General features: G+C 47.3%; 1 protein-coding gene across 1 annotated transcript in view; it reads right to left on the bottom strand.

Moving 5' to 3' along the window:
- Window positions 1-19,243, bottom strand: part of LOC137431291 (uncharacterized) — a 96,021-nt gene extending 76,778 nt beyond the window's left edge. The window contains exons 1-3 of the mRNA XM_078771211.1: window positions 19,187-19,243; window positions 17,926-18,078; window positions 17,522-17,666 (exon numbers count right to left, since the gene is read on the bottom strand). Coding sequence (XP_078627337.1) covers window positions 17,522-17,666; window positions 17,926-18,078; window positions 19,187-19,243 — 355 coding nt within the window. The remainder of the gene's footprint in view (window positions 1-17,521; window positions 17,667-17,925; window positions 18,079-19,186) is intronic.
- Between the last annotated feature and the right edge of the window lie 1,332 nt (window positions 19,244-20,575).

Below are 20,575 nucleotides of genomic sequence, written 5' to 3'. Positions count from 1 at the left end.
TCTAAAACCCAAAGAGCAACAAAAATACTCTCATTATATTTTGCTATAAACAAACGGAAAACAAACAGTTCCATATTGAATTGAGTTCTAGACATGTTTTCTATAACAGGTGTTACATATTTATGTGAATGTATGTGAATTACCATGCAGGTGTTTGCTTCCGTGTGTAGTATATTAAGTTGTTGTGTAGTTGTTGTGGTTGGAGGGTCAGGAGCCCTTCTGAAAGAGTGGCAGGAAACGGAAGTGGCCGGAAGCGGAAGTGACGGGAAACGGAGGAGAAAAGACACGAGGGAAAGGAAGGCTTCTTCTTCCTCGCCCCGCGACGACGAGAAGGGGGAATCGACCTTACGCTGCGCGGAAAACGCGCCGTTGCGAAACGTCTGGCGAGAGGAGTTACCTGGGCGGTAAATACCTTTGGACACGTCCAGTCACTGTGAGTTCGTGCACGAAACCAAGCGTCCGGGACAGTTTGCCCCGTCTACAAAGACGCGTACGGGTCCGCACGTTGGGCCTCGCTCGCGTCGGAAGCCGCGCTGGGTTTTGCCCCGTCTACAAAGACGCGTACGGGTCCGCACGTTGGGCCTCGCTCGCGTCGGAAGCCGCGCTGGGTTTTTGCCCATCGACAAGGACGCGTAAGAGTCGCACTTGGGGCCTCGCGCACGTTGGACGCCGCGCTGGGTTTGCCCCGTGGCTTGGCAAGGAGGTGCGCTGCAGCCGCGGCCCCAGTCCGAGACGGCACGTTTAGAGCACGTCCGCCCGGGGCTCGTTCAACCGCCCGTGTGCGGAGAGGAGAGACATTGACCACGGAGGGAGTCAGGAGTGGGGCTCACGTGAGGAATGTATAAGATTAAGATGGCCATCTTAGAGTTTGTGTAGATGAGTTCACATGGTTGTAATATTGATTGTGCATTGTTGATGGTTGTTGATTGCTCAGTGAATATATTATTGATTATTCCGGATCCTTGGTGTGGGGTTTCTTCTTGACCGGAATTCATATTGATTGCGTTACGAAAGCGTATAAACCATATATCTTTCTGGCGGGGTCCCTCCCACGGTCCGGGGGTCACCAAGACCAGGTAGTTACCGGGAGGACCACGTAACAGAATTGGGGGCTCGTCCAAATTACGATTTGCGGTTTCGCAATTGGGTCTACGTCCGGGATCTAAAAGTGTATAAAATAATAAAATAATAATATTTTTGGTAATTAAAATTTATTAATTAATTATTAATTGGTAATTTTTTTTTTTTTTGAGAAATTGGGGAAAGTCTTGGGGTGAAGGTTAACAGGTGTTAACGATAGGCACCATGGCGTTTGTGGCACAGAACTTTGGGGTAACCCCGAGTGAGGCACAGTTCCGAGCGTTGCTAAAGTCGGATCTCTTGAAATTGGCCAAACATTTTAACTTGGAGGTCCGAACTAATTTGAGGAAGGCAGAGTTGCAGGCCACGGTGATACAATCTATGGTGGGATTAGGAACATGGGACGAGTTAGCCTGGGAGTGGCTACCCGAAGAACCAGAAGACGTGGAGCTCCGGAAACTGGAGTTGCAATTACGGAGCCAGGAACGGATCAAAGAAGAAGAAAGGAAAGCAGAAGAGAGAAGAGAAGAGAAGCAAGCAGAGGAAAGGAGAGTGGAACGAGAACTCCAGGAAAGGTTAAAAGAAGAAGAAAGGAAAGCAGAAGAGAGGAGAGAAGAGAAACAAGCAGAGGAAAGGAGAGTGGAACGAGAACTCCAGGAAAGGTTAGCAGAAGAAGAAAGGAAAGCAGAAAAGGAAAGAGCAGAAGAAGAAAGGAAAGCAGAAAAGGAAAGAGCAGAAGAAGAAAGGAAAGCAGAGGAGAGGAGAGAAGAGAAACAAGCAGAGGAAAGGAGAGTGGAAAGAGAACTCCAGGAAAGAAGAGAAAAGGAACAAGCAGAGGAAAGGAGAGCTGCAAGGGACCTCGAAGCAGAGGAGAGAAAAGCGGAAAGGGAATTAAAGGAACGTGACATGGAGCTTCAGCAAGAAATCAAAGTCAAGGAGCTGGAGTTAATGAGAGAACGGGGAGAGGCACCACCCTTGCTGACGGGGTCGACACCTCACCAGAAAACCTGGGATGTGGGCAGACATGTGAGGCTGGTTCCACCGTTCAGTGAAAAGGAAGTCGCGAAATTCTTCCCACACTTTGAGAAAGTGGCTCGACAATTAAACTGGCCGGAGGAGGCCTGGACCATACTCGTACAAAGTGTGCTGGTGGGGAAAGCTCAGGAAATTTATTCGGCGCTACCAATGGACCAATGTGCAGATTATGAGGTACTGAAGAAGCACATCCTCAAGGCCTATGAGTTGGTTCCGGAAGCTTACAGGCAAAAATTCAGGAATGCCAGGAAGAGGGAGAGTGAGACCCATGTGGAGTTTGCCAGAGTGAAAGAAAACATGTTTGATCGGTGGTGTGAGTCAAAAGGAGTCGGGAAAGACTTCGAGACATTGCGGGACTTGATCCTGGTGGAGGAATTCCAGCAGTGTGTCCACGAGGACATCAAAGTGTACCTGCAGGAAAAGAAGGTACCAAAGTTGTGGGACGCAGCCACCATGGCAGATGATTATGCCTTAACCCACCGAATAGGGGTCCACGAACCTAACTCCTCGCCTAGATCTCCGCAGGGGAGGTGGGGAACAGCAGGTGCGGAGAACGACCATACATGGCGGCGGCCTCGAGATGATTATGGGGACAACTATGATACCCCACCGGTTCGAAATCAGAGGGATGCGGGCCCAAGACAAACTTATAGTTCGGGGGGCCCGAGGCAGACCCCGAGTTTTTCCTCCGGGCCTACTTGCGCGTTTTGCAAAAAACCTGGACACTTGATGTCCAGTTGTTACCTCATGAAAAGGGACAACCCAGAGCGGAGTCCGACTATTACAACTCCGAATGCGATGGCTAGCGTAAGAAATCGCCATCAAGAGGGTTACCAACCATTTGTTTCCGAGGGGTTTGTGTCACTGGATGGAGCCTCGACTAACCGGAGACCGGTTAGGATATTGAGAGACACAGGGGCCCATCAATCTTTAATGCTTGAAGGCATTTTGCCATGGTCCGAGGAGACGGCAACGGGGGATAGTGTTCGTTTACAGGGGATCGGGGGCGGTGTTAGTGCTCCCCTTCAGGTCATCCAGTTGGAGTCCGATTTGGTGTCAGGACCGGTCACCGTCGGTTTACAAGCCACGTTTCCTGTAGAGGGTGTATCTGTGGTTCTCGGGAATGATTTGGCCGGGGGTCAAGTTTATGGTAACCTGAGGGTTGAGAAAGAGCCCAGCAGGGAAAATAACACCACACCAGCTCGGGATGGTGACAAAAGTGCCAAGTTATTTGTAGGGGGACTGAACTTCAAAACAGAGGAAGAAGTTCTGACCTCTGTCTTCAACAGATATGGGCCGCTGGTGGAAGTGCGGTTGGTAAGAGACTGGGAAACGCAACAGTCAAGAGGGTTCGGCTTTGTCACGTTTGCCAGCACAAAAGACGCCAGAGAGGCAGAGAAGAATTGGAATGGCAAGGATTTGGAGGGTCGGACCATAACAGTAGGGAAGGCATTTCGTAGGCGTCGAGAGGTCTACAGGAGAGGACAACTGGGCGGTAGTTTTGGTGGTGGCCGCAGTCAATATTATTATGGAGGCTCCCTGAGTTACGGCCGCTCCCGAAGGAAGAATTGGCAAAGTAGTGGCCGAGAAGAAGACCGGTATTCAGGGGACTACAGGGACCAGTGGTCCCACCCTAATTATTAGGGACGTTCCGAGAAGTTGAAGCACTGAAGGCGGCGGAGCCGCCGAGCCAAGATTCCTACACGAATTAACCGTGAACGCCGTTCCTAAAGGCGCCCATGTAGAGAACTTTCCTGCACGGACTAACCGTGAACTCCACGTTCCTCAAGGCGCCCATGTAGAGAACTTTCCTGCACGGACTAACCGTGAACTCCGCGTTCCTAAAGGCATCCATGTAGTGAATACTCGGCTTGGCCTCCCGGAAAAGTGCTATCGAGTGGCTTAACTGGCTTTATTTTTAAGTGATAACTGTGCCCGGGGGGAATTGATAATGTGGGGGGGTTGAGTTATCTGGTTTATTTCTCCAAATTGGCCGGCAAAGAAAGTTTTCGCTGGGTTCAAACTTTCTTTCTTGAAGGGGGGGAGTGTTACATATTTATGTGAATGTATGTGAATTACCATGCAGGTGTTTGCTTCCGTGTGTAGTATATTAAGTTGTTGTGTAGTTGTTGTGGTTGGAGGGTCAGGAGCCCTTCTGAAAGAGTGGCAGGAAACGGAAGTGGCCGGAAGCGGAAGTGACGGGAAACGGAGGAGAAAAGACACGAGGGAAAGGAAGGCTTCTTCTTCCTCGCCCCGCGACGACGAGAAGGGGGAATCGACCTTACGCTGCGCGGAAAACGCGCCGTTGCGAAACGTCTGGCGAGAGGAGTTACCTGGGCGGTAAATACCTTTGGACACGTCCAGTCACTGTGAGTTCGTGCACGAAACCAAGCGTCCGGGACAGTTTGCCCCGTCTACAAAGACGCGTACGGGTCCGCACGTTGGGCCTCGCTCGCGTCGGAAGCCGCGCTGGGTTTTGCCCCGTCTACAAAGACGCGTACGGGTCCGCACGTTGGGCCTCGCTCGCGTCGGAAGCCGCGCTGGGTTTTTGCCCATCGACAAGGACGCGTAAGAGTCGCACTTGGGGCCTCGCGCACGTTGGACGCCGCGCTGGGTTTGCCCCGTGGCTTGGCAAGGAGGTGCGCTGCAGCCGCGGCCCCAGTCCGAGACGGCACGTTTAGAGCACGTCCGCCCGGGGCTCGTTCAACCGCCCGTGTGCGGAGAGGAGAGACATTGACCACGGAGGGAGTCAGGAGTGGGGCTCACGTGAGGAATGTATAAGATTAAGATGGCCATCTTAGAGTTTGTGTAGATGAGTTCACATGGTTGTAATATTGATTGTGCATTGTTGATGGTTGTTGATTGCTCAGTGAATATATTATTGATTATTCCGGATCCTTGGTGTGGGGTTTCTTCTTGACCGGAATTCATATTGATTGCGTTACGAAAGCGTATAAACCATATATCTTTCTGGCGGGGTCCCTCCCACGGTCCGGGGGTCACCAAGACCAGGTAGTTACCGGGAGGACCACGTAACACAGGGTTTCCCTGTAGAGTCTTTGTTGAATATGTGAATGCAAGTTGCGGTGCTAATGATGTGCAAGTTATTTACAAAACAGCAAGACATGTATGGCAGTCGATTAACTGGTTCCATATCTGGAACTGGTCTTAGACTGGTCCAATTAACCTATTGGTATTCTCAATCAACATATGCCGTCTCAGATAGCTCAGATGGAAGAGCACTGGTATATGGTTCACCAGAGGACATGGGTTTGATTCCATGTATGATCATGTAATTTTCCCACATATGTCGATTGATTAATTATTTACAATCCTGTTCATTTATATATTGGTATTATATTGGTCACCTCCTGGTCCCATTGACCTATTGGACTCTCTACTGGTCGCATTGACCTATGGGTACCCTATTGATTGCAGTTTCCCTTACTAATCCCATTGACCTACTGGTTTTTATTGGTATTTTCTACTGGTCCAGTATTTCACTTTCCTTATTGAAACCAGTATCACACTCGTCCCATTTCGTATGGGATTTTATGGGATTTCGCCTATGGGTTTTGTATAGGATTTTCCAACTGAGAAGGGCTGACTGTCATGTATCCCTCCGATCAAGATACAATTTATGGAGGCTCAATCACTTTTCACCAAATGGATTACTTCCGACCAGAAAGAAAATGCATTCATACCTTCACATAATTGAAATAGTAGAACCTATTATTGTTACTGTAGCGGCTACCGCTGGGTTTACACAATCGCCTTGCACCTACCAAGGACGCGGAGCGATCACCATGCCGGGCTCGTCCAGGACGCCCGGGCAGGCCCGCTCTCAACTTGCCAGGCCTCGGCCGGGACGCCCGGGCATGCGCCCTCGACTTGCCAGGCCGCGGCCAGGACGCTCGGCCACGCTCCCTCTCGCCTTTCCCGGGCAAACGCTCAAGGATAATGTGTGTATATATATTGCTGCCCGATAAACGGGCTTTTCAGAGTACCCGAGTATTTCTGTGACAATAAAGAAACTCGGACGAATTCCAGCTTTTTGTCGCGTCCATTTTCCGAATGACGTGGGAGCACGGCTCCTACATTGGTGACCTACCGACATGGACACGGCAGTTGCCCTCAAACTGCCTACCTTCTGGGAGGCTCACGCGGCGGTTTGGTTTGCCCAGGCGGACTCCCTGTTCGCCCTGCGAGGCATCACGGCCGACGACACCCGCTTCCACCATGTGGTAGCAGCGCTCGGTTCAGCCACCGCAGCCCACGCCCTGAGCCTCCTCGAGAGCCCGCCAGCCGTTGACAAATATGGCACGATTAAAAAGCTCCTCCTCGACGCTTTCGCCCTCTCATCGGCGGAACGCGCACGGCGCCTGCTCGACCTGCCCGAGCTCGGCGACACGCGCCCGTCCGAGCGAATGGACTACATGCTTTCGCTGCTCGGCGAGCACTCTCCGGCATTCCTGTTCCGGGAACTGTTCCTCCGTCAGCTGCCTAGCCCGGTACGCCTCGCCCTGGCGAGCACGACGATCACGGATCCCCGCGCCCTCGCCAGGGAAGCCGACAAGATCTCCGCGGCAGGCCAACGCATTGCAGCAGCGACCTGGGGCCCACCGCCGTCCGACGCAACGCCCATGGCGCCCGAGCACCCGGCACGGTCGACGACCAAACTGCCGACGCAATTGGCGGCCGCTACGCCGAGCCAACCACCTCCAGCACGACGACCGGGGCCTCCACCTGACCAAGCGTGGTGTTACTATCATGCCAGGTTCAGACAGAAGGCCCGGACATGCCGACCCCCGTGCACCTTCGGCAGGCCGGGAAACGGCCGGGCCGGCGTTCATTACCAGCCATGAGCGCCGGCCACACGGGCAACTTACTTTTCATCACAGACAAAACGTCCGGACGGCGCTTCCTGTGCGACACCGGCGCCCAACTGAGCATCATACCCGCCTCTGATCAGGACAGGCAGTCCGCGGTTTGCGGCCCCTCCTTGGTTGCGGCCAACGGATCGGCCATCCGCACCTTCGGCCCGCGCAACGTCACCCTCTGCTTCGGCGGCCAACGCTTTACTTGGACGTTTGTAACCGCAAGCATGCCCATGGCTCTGCTAGGCGCCGACTTCCTCTGCGCACACGGACTGCTGGTGGACGTCCAACGGCGTCGCCTCATCAACGCCGAAACCTTCAGCTCCCTGGTATGCACATTGAGCAGCTCCGCTCCGACCGAGCTGGCATGCGCCCTCCCGGCGGCGAAAGAGTTTGCTCGCCTGCTCACGGAGTTCCCGGCCCTCACACGGCCGACGTTTTCGGCCGTCGCGGTACGACATGGGATCGAGCACCACATACCAACCACGGGCCCGCCGGTCTACGCCAGAGCCCGCCGCCTTGACCCAGCCAAGCTCGCCGTGGCTAAAGCCGAGTTCGACGCTTTGGAACACCTCGGCATCGTGCGGCGCTCCGATAGCGCGTGGGCTTCGCCACTACACATCGTCCCAAAACCAGGGGGTGGCTGGCGCCCATGTGGCGACTACCGCCGCCTTAACGACGCTACCACCCCTGACAGGTATCCGATCCCGCACATCCAAGACTTCCCCGCCCGTCTGGCAGGACGGGTCATTTTTTCAAAAATCGATCTAATACGGGGATATCACCAGGTACCTGTCAGGGCGGCCGACGTCCCTAAAATGGCCGTCATCACGCCGTTCGGCTTGTTCGAATTCCTGCGGATGCCGTTTGGCCTCAAGAACGCGGCTCAGGCGTTCCAGCGCTTGATGGACGGCGTGCTGCGTGACCTGCCGTTCCTCTTCGTTTACCTGGATGACATCCTCGTCGCCAGCACGTCCCGGGCCGAGCACCTCCTCCACCTCCGAACACTGTTCGGGCGCCTCAGCGAGCACGGCCTCATCGTCAACACGGCCAAATGCCACTTCGGCACGACGGCCGTTGATTTTTTGGGCCACCACATCACCAAGAACGGGGCCGTGCCGCTGCCAACCAAGGTTGAGGCCATCACCACGTTTCCGCGTCCCCGCTCCATAAAGGCCCTGCAGGAATTCCTGGGAATGGTGAATTTCTATCACTGCTTCGTGCCCCGCGCTGCTCAACTCATGCGGCCCCTCTCCGAAGCCCTCCGGGGCAAGCCGGCCAAGCACGACGTCGTCTGGTCCGCAGCAATGGACGCGGCCTTCAACAGCTCAAAGCGGGCCCTCGCCGACGCAACACTGCTCGCCCACACGGTGCTCAACGCTCCCATCGCCCTCACCATGGATGCCTCCGACTACGCGGTGGGCGCCGTACATGAGCAATGGGTGAACGGGGTTTGGCAGCCACTCGCTTTTTTCAGCCGGCAGCTCCGGCCGAACGAGCTCAAATATAGCACGTTTAACCGTGAGCTCCGTGGTCTACACCTGGCCGTTTGCCATTTCCGCCACCTCCTGGAGGGCCGACCCTTCACGGCGTTCGTCGACCACAAGCCGTTGGTTTACGCAATGGCCAAGGTCACGGAGCCGTGGTCGGCCCGCCAACAGCGCCACCTCTCCGCCGTGTCTGAGTTTACCACGGACATCCGGCACGTCGCCAGGAAAGACAACGCCGTGGCCGACTGTCTTTCTTGGGCCAGCGCGAACGCGGTCCACCTTGGCGTGGACTTCGCGCTTATGGCGGCGGACCAAACCACCGACACCACGGTGCAAGCCCTCCGGGCGGCGGACACGGGCCTCCGCCTGGCCGACATCCCCTTCGCGGACACTGTCCTGCTCTGCGACGTCTCCCAAGGCCAGCCTCGCCCCATCGTGCCCATTACCTGGCAACGCCGCATCTTCGCCTCCCTCCACGGCCTTTCCCACCCGGGCCGGAAAGCTTCCCAGAAGCTGGTGTCGGCGCGATTCGTCTGGCACGGCCTTCGACGGGACGTCCGCGATTGGACCAGCACCTGCACAGCCTGCCAACAGGCCAAGGTCCACCGACACACCCAGGCCCCGCTGGCACCTTTCACCGTGCCCGAACGACGTTTCGACCACGTCAACGTGGACGTGGTGGGCCCCCTCCCCCCATCACGGGGGTTCACACACCTGCTCACCATGGTGGACAGGACCACCAGGTGGCCGGAGGCCGTTCCCCTCGTCTCCACCACCACCGCCGACGTGGCGCAGGCTTTCATCGCCACCTGGGTCGCCCGCTTCGGCGCACCGGCGGACATCTCGTCGGACCGCGGACCGCAGTTCACCTCCGAGTTGTGGGGCGCGGTCGCCCGCAACCTGGGGGTCAAGCTTCACCGTACTACGGCCTACCACCCCCAAGCCAACGGGTTGTGCGAGCTATTCCACCGCTCCATGAAGGCCGCGCTCATGGCCGGCCTTCAGGACGGCGGTTGGGCCGACCGGCTGCCGTGGGTCCTTTTGGGCCTCCGCACGGCCCCCAAGGAGGAGCTCCGGGCATCCACCGCCGAGCTTGTCTACGGCCAGGCGCTTCGCGTCCCGGGCGAATTCGTGCCCGACGCTACCAGTCCCTGGTCCGCAGCTCACCAGGGCTCGGACCTCCAGGAGGCCGCCCGATGGTTTGCCCCCGTGCCAACGTCCCACCACGGTGACCCCCAGTCCTACGTCCCCCAGCGCTTCGCACAGCGGAGTACGTTTTTGTGCATCATGACGCACATCGGGGGCCACTCCGGCCGCCGTACGACGGACCCTTCCGGGTCCTGCGACGGGACGACAAGTCGTTCGTCATCGACATCGGCGGCAGGTCGGACCGGATTGCGGTGGACTGCCTCAAGCCGGCGCACGTGGACATCGACCAACCGCCACGGTTGGCCCTTCCGCCGCGGCGAGGCCGCCCCCCGTCCACGGTGCCCCCCACTCGACTGCCCACCACCACACCGGACCCCCCCCCCCCCACGACCCGCCAGGGGTCGCTTCGGCCGGGTCATCAGGACCCCCCTTAAATTGACCCTGCCGGTGCAGGTCGATTCTGGGGGGACGTGTGTAGCGGCTACCGCTGGGTTTACACAATCGCCTTGCACCTACCAAGGACGCGAAGCGATCACCATGCCGGGCTCGTCCAGGACGCCCGGGCAGGCCCGCTCTCAACTTGCCAGGCCTCGGCCGGGACGCCCGGGCATGCCCGCCCTCGACTTGCCAGGCCGCGGCCAGGACGCCCGGCCATGCCCCCTCTCGCCTTTCCCGGGCAAACGCTCCGGGATAATGTGTGTATATATATTGCTGCCCGATAAACGGGCTTTTCAGAGTACCCGAGTTGTTTTGTGACAATAAAGAAACTCGGACGAATTCCAGCTTTTTGTCGCGTCCATTCTTCCGATTGACGTGGGAGCACAGCTCCTACATTACATTAGAAATTACATACGTTTGAGGTTGTTAACTTAATCTCCTAACAAGTACACATACATTCAAAGTACACCGCCCCAAAAATACCGTTTTTGAGAAAGGACTTGCTCACTATTGTGCCGAAATTTCAGCTTCCTAGCTCAAAGGATGGCTGAGATATCGTCCGGACAACCAAGACAGAAAACAAGAAAGAAAACAAACAAGTACACATACATTCAAAGTACACCGCCCCCATGCCAAATAATTAAATATCCTACAGCGCGGCATTGCCGGGGCGCCTCAGGCGCCCGGCAATACCGCAGTGCAGCTCATAGAGGCTGCATTGGGAGGGAGAGGTGTACACTAATTGATTGATTAATTGTATAATTAAAATCAATAAAAGATTATCACAAAATATTTTCTTAACCAATTAGCTAATAGCATAACTCAACCACTAGTGCTTCATCCGAAGATGTATCATTCAGAAATTTAATTAAATGTCATTAATAAAAAATTAAATAATTAATTGATTACTCAATAAATAATTAATCGATTAATCAAGAAATAATTAATCGATTAAATGATTAATCAATAAATCAAAAATATTCTTGATAGCCACATCACTTGGTCACTCATGTCCAAATATTAGCTTCCCAGCTCAAAAGGTGCCTGAGATATTGGCCAAATGAGAAAGAAAATAAATAAATGCTTAATAATGAAAATAAATAAATAATAATCATAAAAAAATTAAATTATTAATCAATTTGGTCAGAGAACACATAAACTACCACTATTTCATCAGAATCTGTAACTTTAAAAAAAAAATTTTTGGTCATTAATCAAATAATTAAATAATTAATCGATTAATTGATTAATTAATAAATCAAAAATATCCTTTGCAGCCAAATCACCTGGTCATTGGCATGTCCAAATATCAGCTTCCTAACTCAAAAGGTGCCTGAGTTAATGGTCAGAAGAGAAAGGAAATTTGATTAATTAAATAAGTACTTAATTAATCGCTAATAATTAAATAACTCCTCAATTTATTGATTAATCAAAAAATAATAATAAGTTTTTGACAAAGGACTTGCTCACTATTGTGCCGAAATTTCAGCTTCCTAGCTCAAAGGATGGCTGAGATATCGCCCGGACAACCAAGAAAGAAAACAAGAAAGAAAACAAACAAGAAAACAAACAAGAAAACAAACAAGTACACATACATTCAACGTACACCGCCCCATGCCAAATAATTAAATATGCTGCAGCGCGGCATTGCCGGGGCGCCTCGGGCGCCCGGCAATACCGCAGTGCAGCTCATTGAGGCTGCATTGGGAGGGAGAGGTGTACACTAATTGATTGATTAATTGTATAATTAAAATCAATAAAAGATTATCACAAAATATTTGCATAATCAATTGGCTAATCGCATAACTAAACCAGTAGTGCTTCATCCGAAGATGTATCTTTTAGAAATTTAATTAAATAAGTCATTTATAAAAAATTAAATAATTAATTGATTACTCAATAAATAATTAATCGATTAATCAATAAATACTTAATAGATGAAATTATTAATCAATAAATCAAAAATATCCTTGATAGCCACATCACTTGGTCACTCATGTCCAAATATTAGCTTCCCAGCTCAAAAGGTACCTGAGATATTGGCCAAATGAGAAAGAAAATAAATAAATGATTAATAATGAAAATAAATAAATAATAATCATAAAAAAATTAAATTATTAATCAATTTGGTCAGAGAACACATAAACTACCACGATTTCATCAGAATCTGTAACTTAAAAAAAAAAAAATTTTTTGTCATTAATCGAATAATTAAATAATTAATCGATTAATTGATTAATTAATAAATCAAAAATATGCTTTGCAGCCAAATCACCTGGTCATTGGCATGTCCAAATATCAGCTTCCTAACTCAAAAGGTGCCTGAGTTAATAATGGTCAGAAGAGAAATGAAATTTAATTAATTAAATAAGTACTTAATTAAACGCTAATAATTAAATAACTCCTCAATTAATTGATTATTCAAAAAACAAAAAATACCGTATTTGACAAAGGACTTGCTCACTACTGTGCCGAAATTTCAGCTTCCTAGCTCAAAGGATGGCTGAGATATCGCCCGGACAACCAAGAAAGAAAACAAACAAGTACACATACATTCAAAGTACACCGCCCCATGCCAAATAATTAAATATGCTGCAGCGCGGCATTGCCGGGGCGCCTCCGGCGCCCGGCAATACCGCAGTGCAGCTCATTGAGGCTGCATTGGGAGGGAGAGGTGTACACTAATTGATTGATTAATTGTATAATTAAAATCAATAAAAGATTATCACAAAATATTTTCATAATCAATTGGCTAATCGCATAACTAAACCAGTAGTGCTTCATCCGAAGATGTATCTTTTAGAAATTTAATTAAATAAGTCATTTATAAAAAATTAAATAATTAATTGATTACTCAATAAATAATTAATCGATTAATCAATAAATACTTAATAGATGAAATGATTAATCAATAAATCAAAAATATCCTTGATAGCCACATCACTTGGTCACTCATGTCCAAATATTAGCTTCCCAGCTCAAAAGGTGCCTGAGATATTGGCCAAATGAGAAAGAAAATAAATAAATGATTAATAATGAAAATAAATAAATAATAATCATAAAAAAATTAAATTATTAATCAATTTGGTCAGAGAACACATAAACTACCACTATTTCATCAGAATCTGTAACTTAAAAAAAAAAAAATTTTTTGTCATTAATCGAATAATTAAATAATTAATCGATTAATTGATTAATTAATAAATCAAAAATATCCTTTGCAGCCAAATCACCTGGTCATTGGCATGTCCAAATATCAGCTTCCTAACTCAAAAGGTGCCTGAGTTAATAATGGTCAGAAGATAAATGAAATTTTATTAATTAAATAAGTACTTAATTAAACGCTAATAATTAAATAACTCCTCAATTAATTGATTATTCAAAAAACAAAAAATACCGTATTTGACAAAGGACTTGCTCACTACTGTGCCGAAATTTCAGCTTCCTAGCTCAAAGGATGGCTGAGATATCGTCCGGACAACCAAGAAAGCAAACAAGAAAGAAAACAAACAAGAAAACAAACAAGAAAGAAACCAGAGTGAAAACTGAGTACTCTCTTTCAGCGTGCGTCACTGCCGAGCCCCCTTTGGTGCCCGGCAATGACGATTTGCAATGCCTGGAGATGGCATAGGAAAGGAGCGGTGTACAACAAGTACACATACATTCAAAGTACACCGCCCCATGCCAAATAATTAAATATGCTGCAGCGCGGCATTGCCGGGGCGCCTCCGGCGCCCGGCAATACCGCAGTGCAGCTCATTGAGGCTGCATTGGGAGGGAGAGGTGTACACTAATTGATTGATTAATTGTATAATTAAAATCAATAAAAGATTATCACAAAATATTTTCATCATCAATTGGCTAATCGCATAACTAAACCAGTAGTGCTTCATCCGAAGATGTATCTTTTAGGAATTTAATTAAATAAGTCATTTATAAAAAATTAAATAATTAATTGATTACTCAATAAATAATTAATCGATTAATCAATAAATACTTAATAGATGAAATGATTAATCAATAAATCAAAAATATCCTTGATAGCCACATCACTTGGTCACTCATGTCCAAATATTAGCTTCCCAGCTCAAAAGGTGCCTGAGATATTGGCCAAATGAGAAAGAAAATAAATAAATGATTAATAATGAAAATAAATAAATAATAATCATAAAAAAATTAAATTATTAATCAATTTGGTCAGAGAACACATAAACTACCACTATTTCATCAGAATCTGTAACTTAAAAAAAAAAAATTTTTTTGTCATTAATCGAATAATTAAATAATTAATCGATTAATTGATTAATTAATAAATCAAAAATATCCTTTGCAGCCAAATCACCTGGTCATTGGCATGTCCAAATATCAGCTTCCTAACTCAAAAGGTGCCTGAGTTAATAATGGTCAGAAGATAAATGAAATTTAATTAATTAAATAAGTACTTAATTAAACGCTAATAATTAAATAACTCCTCAATTAATTGATTATTCAAAAAACAAAAAATACCGTATTTGACAAAGGACTTGCTCACTACTGTGCCGAAATTTCAGCTTCCTAGCTCAAAGGATGGCTGAGATATCGTCCGGACAACCAAGAAAACAAACAAGAAACCAGAGTGAAAACTGAGTACTCTCTTTCAGCGTGCGTCACTGCCGAGCCCCCTTCGGTGCCCGGCAATGACGATTTGCAATGCCTGGAGGTGGCATAGGAAAGGAGCGGTGTACAACAAGAAAGCAAGAAACCAGAGTGAAAACTGAGTACTCTCTTTCAGCGTGCGTCACTGCCGAACCCCCTTTGGTGCCCGGCAATGACGATTTGCAATGCCTGGAGATGGCATAGGAAAGGAGCGGTGTACAACAAGAAAGAAACCAGAGTGAAAACTGAGTACTCTCTTTCAGCGTGCGTCACTGCCGAGCCCCCTTTGGTGCCCGGCAATGACGATTTGCAATGCCTGGAGATGGCATAGGAAAGGAGCAGTGTACAACAAGAAAACAAGAAACCAGAGTGAAAACTGAGTACTCTCTTTCAGCGTGCGTCACTGCCGAGCCCCCTTTGGTGCCCGGCAATGACGATTTGCAATGCCTGGAGATGGCATAGGAAAGGAGCGGTGTACAACAATACTCTGCAGAATACTTTTAACACCTCATTTGCTGGTTTTCTGTCTGGTCAGCTCTTTCCAATTTTTCTCTTGTGTGTGGTTCTTTCCTTCATAAATTTTCCTCTATCCTCGAGCCGATGGCATTATTAGTCCCCTACCGGTGTACACCAGAAGGGACTATAGGTTGGCACGCCGTCCCTCCGTCTGTCCGTCCGTCAGTCCGTCACGCAAAGAACTGCTTTCCGGACTTTTTTTCGAAACGCTTAATGCTAATGATTTCAAACTTGGCACATGGTTTCCGCATGATAAGTTACAGATCAAGTTCGAACTTCACGACGTTTCGATCATTTTTGACAAAGTTATGGCACTTTGAACTTTGGGAATTCTGATAATTCTGATGATCCTTAACTGAGTGCCATTTTAAGTTTTAATTTCCTTGAAAAAAGATTTTCTCTACAATAATAGGACCAATTGAGATCAAATTTTCACCATATGAGGGACTCGGTCTGTAGAATATTTTAATGGTAATTATGAAGTCACAGGTCTCGTGGTTCGGCCGCCATATTGTTTTTCGTGAAAACACAAAACCCCTTTTTCTCTGCAACGGCTGAACAGATCGAGGCCAAACTTTGCAGGCAGAATCGCATACCCATGACGAACAAAAAAGTCAGCGAGCATGACGTCATGCATCACAAGGTTTCAGAGTTATGACGTTTTTAGGCATGAACCTTTAAAACCGAGCTCCTCCCTCATTTTTGATCCGACCGAGGGGAAACTTCACAGATCTGTTCAGCATGTCAATCTACTAAAATGTCCTTTTGGAATTTGTGATAGGGCACGTGGTTTGGCAGATATCGTTAATTAAACGAAAGTATTGAAAAAAATGGATATCTCTTGTTTATTCTAGAGTTCTCCTCAAGCCACACCGCACGCCCTCAGCCTCGTCTCGCGAACGTCAAAATAGCGACCAAGCACGCGCTTTCGTGAGTGGCGGAGCCAAGCCGAGCAACATATATATACACATCGATCATTGATCGTGAACCGGAAAATATAATAAATTACTGATATTTAGCGACTCGAAAGGTTCTTTATCAACAACTTATTTATGGTGCTTCTGCTGACCTGTCTGGACGGTGTATAAATCGAAGTCCCGAGTGCGAATCACAGGTGAGCCCACCCTGAGGTAATTAGCGATTGGGAACAATTCAGAACCTGTGGGTGAATAACCCTTTTTAATTTCCCCAACAGTTTTCTGGACGACAGACTGCCGGTAGGGGACATGTATTGCAGCACAATACTCAGAATTCTTGTTTCCTTTAAAAAACATTTTCTTTGCATTAATTGGACCGATTGAGATAAAATTTTCACTGTAGGAGGGACTCGGTCTGTAGAATATTTTAATGGTAATTATGACGTCACAGGTCACGTGGTTCGGCCGCCATATTGTTTTTCGTGAAAACATGAAAACCCATTTTTCTCTGCAACGGCTGAACAGATCGAGGCCAAACTTTGCAGGCAGAATCGCATACCCATGACGAACAAAAAAGTCAGCGAGCATGACGTCATGCGTCACATTGTTTCAGAGTTATGACGTTTTTAAGCATGAACCTTTAAAACCGAACTGCTCCCTCATTTTTGATCCAATCGAGGGGAAACTTCACATATCTGTTCAGCATGTCAGTCTACTAAAATGTCCTTTTGGAATTTGCGATAGGTCACGTAGTTTGGCAGATATCGTTAATTAAACGAAAATATAAATAAATAAAAAATGGATGTCTCGAAACACGAGTACCTCAGACCGTGAGTTGGTAATTATATAATTCACACAGTGCAATACGTGCAGGCCGCTCCACGGAGTGACCTTGTGGGCTTATCAATGAGGCAAGGCATGACACACTTGTGTCTCAGCATACCTCAAATCAAGTTTGAAAACCAGCATCAACCATGCATAAATTTGCATATTCGATCATTTTTGACAAAGTTATGGCACTATGAACTTTGGTAGGGGACATGTATTGCAGCGCAATACTCAGAATGCTTGTTTCCTCTTCAAATCCGACTGGAGACGTTCCTGCACCCCATCTATTTAGGCCTCACCAATCTTTCTGAAATAAACAATCAATCAAACCAAAACAGCCCATGCGGAGTTTATAAACTACTGTGTGCTCACGTTTCCATCCACAACGCGCATCAACTTATGTCATTGAGGCCAAAGTAAAAGCACTGATGCTAGCAAGCAAATAAAGCTGACATATCACAGTGACTTAAATGTAAGGCTGGAAATCCACTTGTGGTGATCAAAACGAGTACTCTTGTTCTATTTGACTTGTCAATGTTTCCGAAAAGACACACACCTTGAGGAGAAGGTTCTTCCCTCAGCGTGGCTTTGACAGTCTGAAGGAGAGCAGAAGTAGGGCATTTCATTGCTTGAAAATATGAAGAAATCCTTATTTCTGGATTTTCCTGCACATCTTTGTACAATTCCATGAGCACAGACCTCTGCCAGTAAATAAGTGAAAAGGCATTAGAAAAGCTCAAGTATAAATAGTAGAAACAAAACACTGAAATCAACAGAACCATTGCAGAACCGTGGCCCATTGTACTTAATACGTCATGATGGAATCAAATGTTATTAAAAAAAGTTAATAAAAGGCCGAAATTCTTCCCAATTAAAATCGAAAATGTCAAGGCGATAATTGTTGCAATTGAAGATTACGTTATGCCATTAACAGATTAAAGTACGGTTTGCAACTCTTACATCTGTCTCGCATGGTATACGACGGAATGCTTCCAGTCCCATAAGGCGCAGACTTGTTGGAGTGGATGTTTCAGCAACACACCTTGCCAGGGGACCAGCCAAAGAAGACATTGCTTGGCCGCCATTACCTATCGCCTTCAAAACCAGCACCAACTGAAATGTGCGATTTGGGAAGAAAGGGAAGAGGGAAGTGAAACAAATGTGAAATTTCTGTCAAAAATGTGGGAAAAAACTAATGCCATGTCTTCTCTTTGTATCAAAGTAATATCCTGAGATATGTATGCGTGGTTTTACTGGAGCATTATACTTATGAATGTATTTATCAGGATTTTTATGCCTCCGCCGACGAAGTCGCCGGAGGCATTATGTTTTCAGGTTGTCCGTCCGTCAATCCGTCCGTCTGTCCGTCCGTCCATGATAGGTTTTCGTTGCCGCGATAACTTGAGAACGGCCCAATGGATCTTAGTCAAATTTGGCACAGGTATGTATAATGAGGTAAAGATAAACTGATTAGATTTTGGGGTCACGAGGTCAAAGGTCAAAGGTCATTTTAGGTAAAAAAAAATTGTTGCCGTGATAACTTGTGAACCAGTGATGGGATTCTGACCAAATTTGGCACAGTTATGTATAATGATGTAAAGATGAACTGATCAGATTTTAGGATCAAAGGTCAAATCTGTAATAGGTCTATAACTTGAGAACGGCTGAAGTGATCTAATTTAAATTTGGTACAGGTATGTATAATATTGTAAAGATTAAGTGATTAGATGTTGGGGTCAAAGGTCAAAGGACAAATCTGTAATATGTCTATAACTTGAGAACGGCTGAAGTGATCTAATTTAAACTTGGTACAGGTATGTATAATGATGTAAAGATTAAATGATTAGAATTTGGGGTCAAGAGGTTAAAGATTAAAGGTAAAAGTCTGTAATAGGTCTATAACTTTCCTATAACTAATACTCTATAATAACTAATAGGTTACGAATAGGTCTATAACTAATAGGTTCTATAACTTGTAATATAAAGTCTTTCCACAGATTCGCCATGGGATTCAAGTCTGGGCTTTGGCTGGGCCACTCAAGGGCTTTCATGTTCTTTTTCTGAAGCCATTCCAGTGTTCCTTTGGCTTGGGGTCATTGTCCTGTTGGAATGTAAATCCTCGCCGCAGTCTTAGGTCTTTTGCACTCTGAAGCAGGTTCTCCGCAAGGATTTGTCTGTATTTGGCTGCATTCATTGTTCCCTCTATCCTTACAAGTCTCACAGTCCCTGCTACTAAAAAGCTTCCCCATAGCATGATGCTGCCACCACCATGCTTCATAGTAGGGACAGTGTTAGATGGGTGATGAGCTGTCATCGGTTTCCACCAGAGGTAGTGCTTTGCATTCAGGACCAAGAGTTCAACTTTAGTCTCATCAGACCACAGAATATTTTTCCTCGTGCTGTCAGTCTTTCACGTGCTTTATTGCAAACTCCAGACGTGCTGTCAAGTGTCTTTTTCTCAGGAGTGGCTTCCATCTGGTCACTCTCCCATAAAGCCTAGATTTGTGAAATGCTGCAGAGACTGTTGTCCTTTCAGCAGGTTCTCCCATCTCAGGTGAGGAAGTATCTAGTTCTGTCAGTGGTCATTAGGTTATTGGTCACCTCCCTGACCAAGGTCCTTCTTGCCTGATTACTCTGTTTCCTCGGACGGCCAGCTCAAGGAAGAGTCATGATAATTCTATATTCTTTCCATTTCGTAATGATGTTGCCCCTGTGCTTTTGGGAACTTTAAATGCTCTAGAAATTGTTTTATACCCTTCCCCAGATCTAAGCTTCCTCACAATTTCTACGGACAATTTCTACGGACGTCACCCTGTGCTCCCAGACCTTCCTAACACGTTCTACGGACAATTCCTTGGACTTCATGGTGGTGTTTTTGCTCTGCCATGCACTGTCAACTGTGGGACCTTATGTAGAAAGGTGTCTTTCTTTATTAATCATGTCCAGTCAATTTAATTGGCCACAGGTGGACTCCGATCAAGTTGTCGAGACATCTCAAGGATGATCAAAGGAATTTAGATGCACCTGAGCTCAATTTTCAAAAGTTGTGAATACCTTCTGAAAGCAGTGCATAACGGTCCATACGAACATAAGCAGTGCATAACGGTCCAAAAAAGGTCCATACGAACGTACACTTCTTTCTCCTGCTGTCCCTACAATAATTCCTAATTCGTCTAGCTAGACTCACAAGGAGCACCAGCAATTATAAAGACCTGTTGGTGACTTGCCTATTGATCCTTCTGGGCGAGGCTTCACAAACGCACCTCACATTTTCCTCTCAGCATGCATTGCCCACATTGTCTCACTGGCATTCACACCCTCTTGCTTTCCCTACCCCTCCTTATCCGACATGTTTTCCCATTTCGGGAATGGCTCACGTCCCGTCGACGTGTGCCGCGGTGAGTCGAAGGCCGAACCGACTACCGGCTCCACATCTATCTTCTTTCTTCCTATCTACTGTTACGGATTCGTCACTTCCGTCTTTGTGGTTTTCATCTATTTGAAGCATTTTTAGTTTCAGGCACTATTATTGTTATGGTTTCGGTGTGAAATGGAGATAACTGTCTTCAAAGATAACTTTCCTCTCCAAGAAGTTCTGTCACTCAAACTT

The sequence above is a fragment of the Myxine glutinosa genome, chromosome 1, assembly GCF_964187855.1.
Source record: "Myxine glutinosa chromosome 1, kmMyxGlut1.1, whole genome shotgun sequence".
Taxonomy (NCBI): Eukaryota; Metazoa; Chordata; class Myxini; order Myxiniformes; family Myxinidae; genus Myxine; species Myxine glutinosa.
This window is presented reverse-complemented; position numbering and strand designations above follow the sequence as displayed.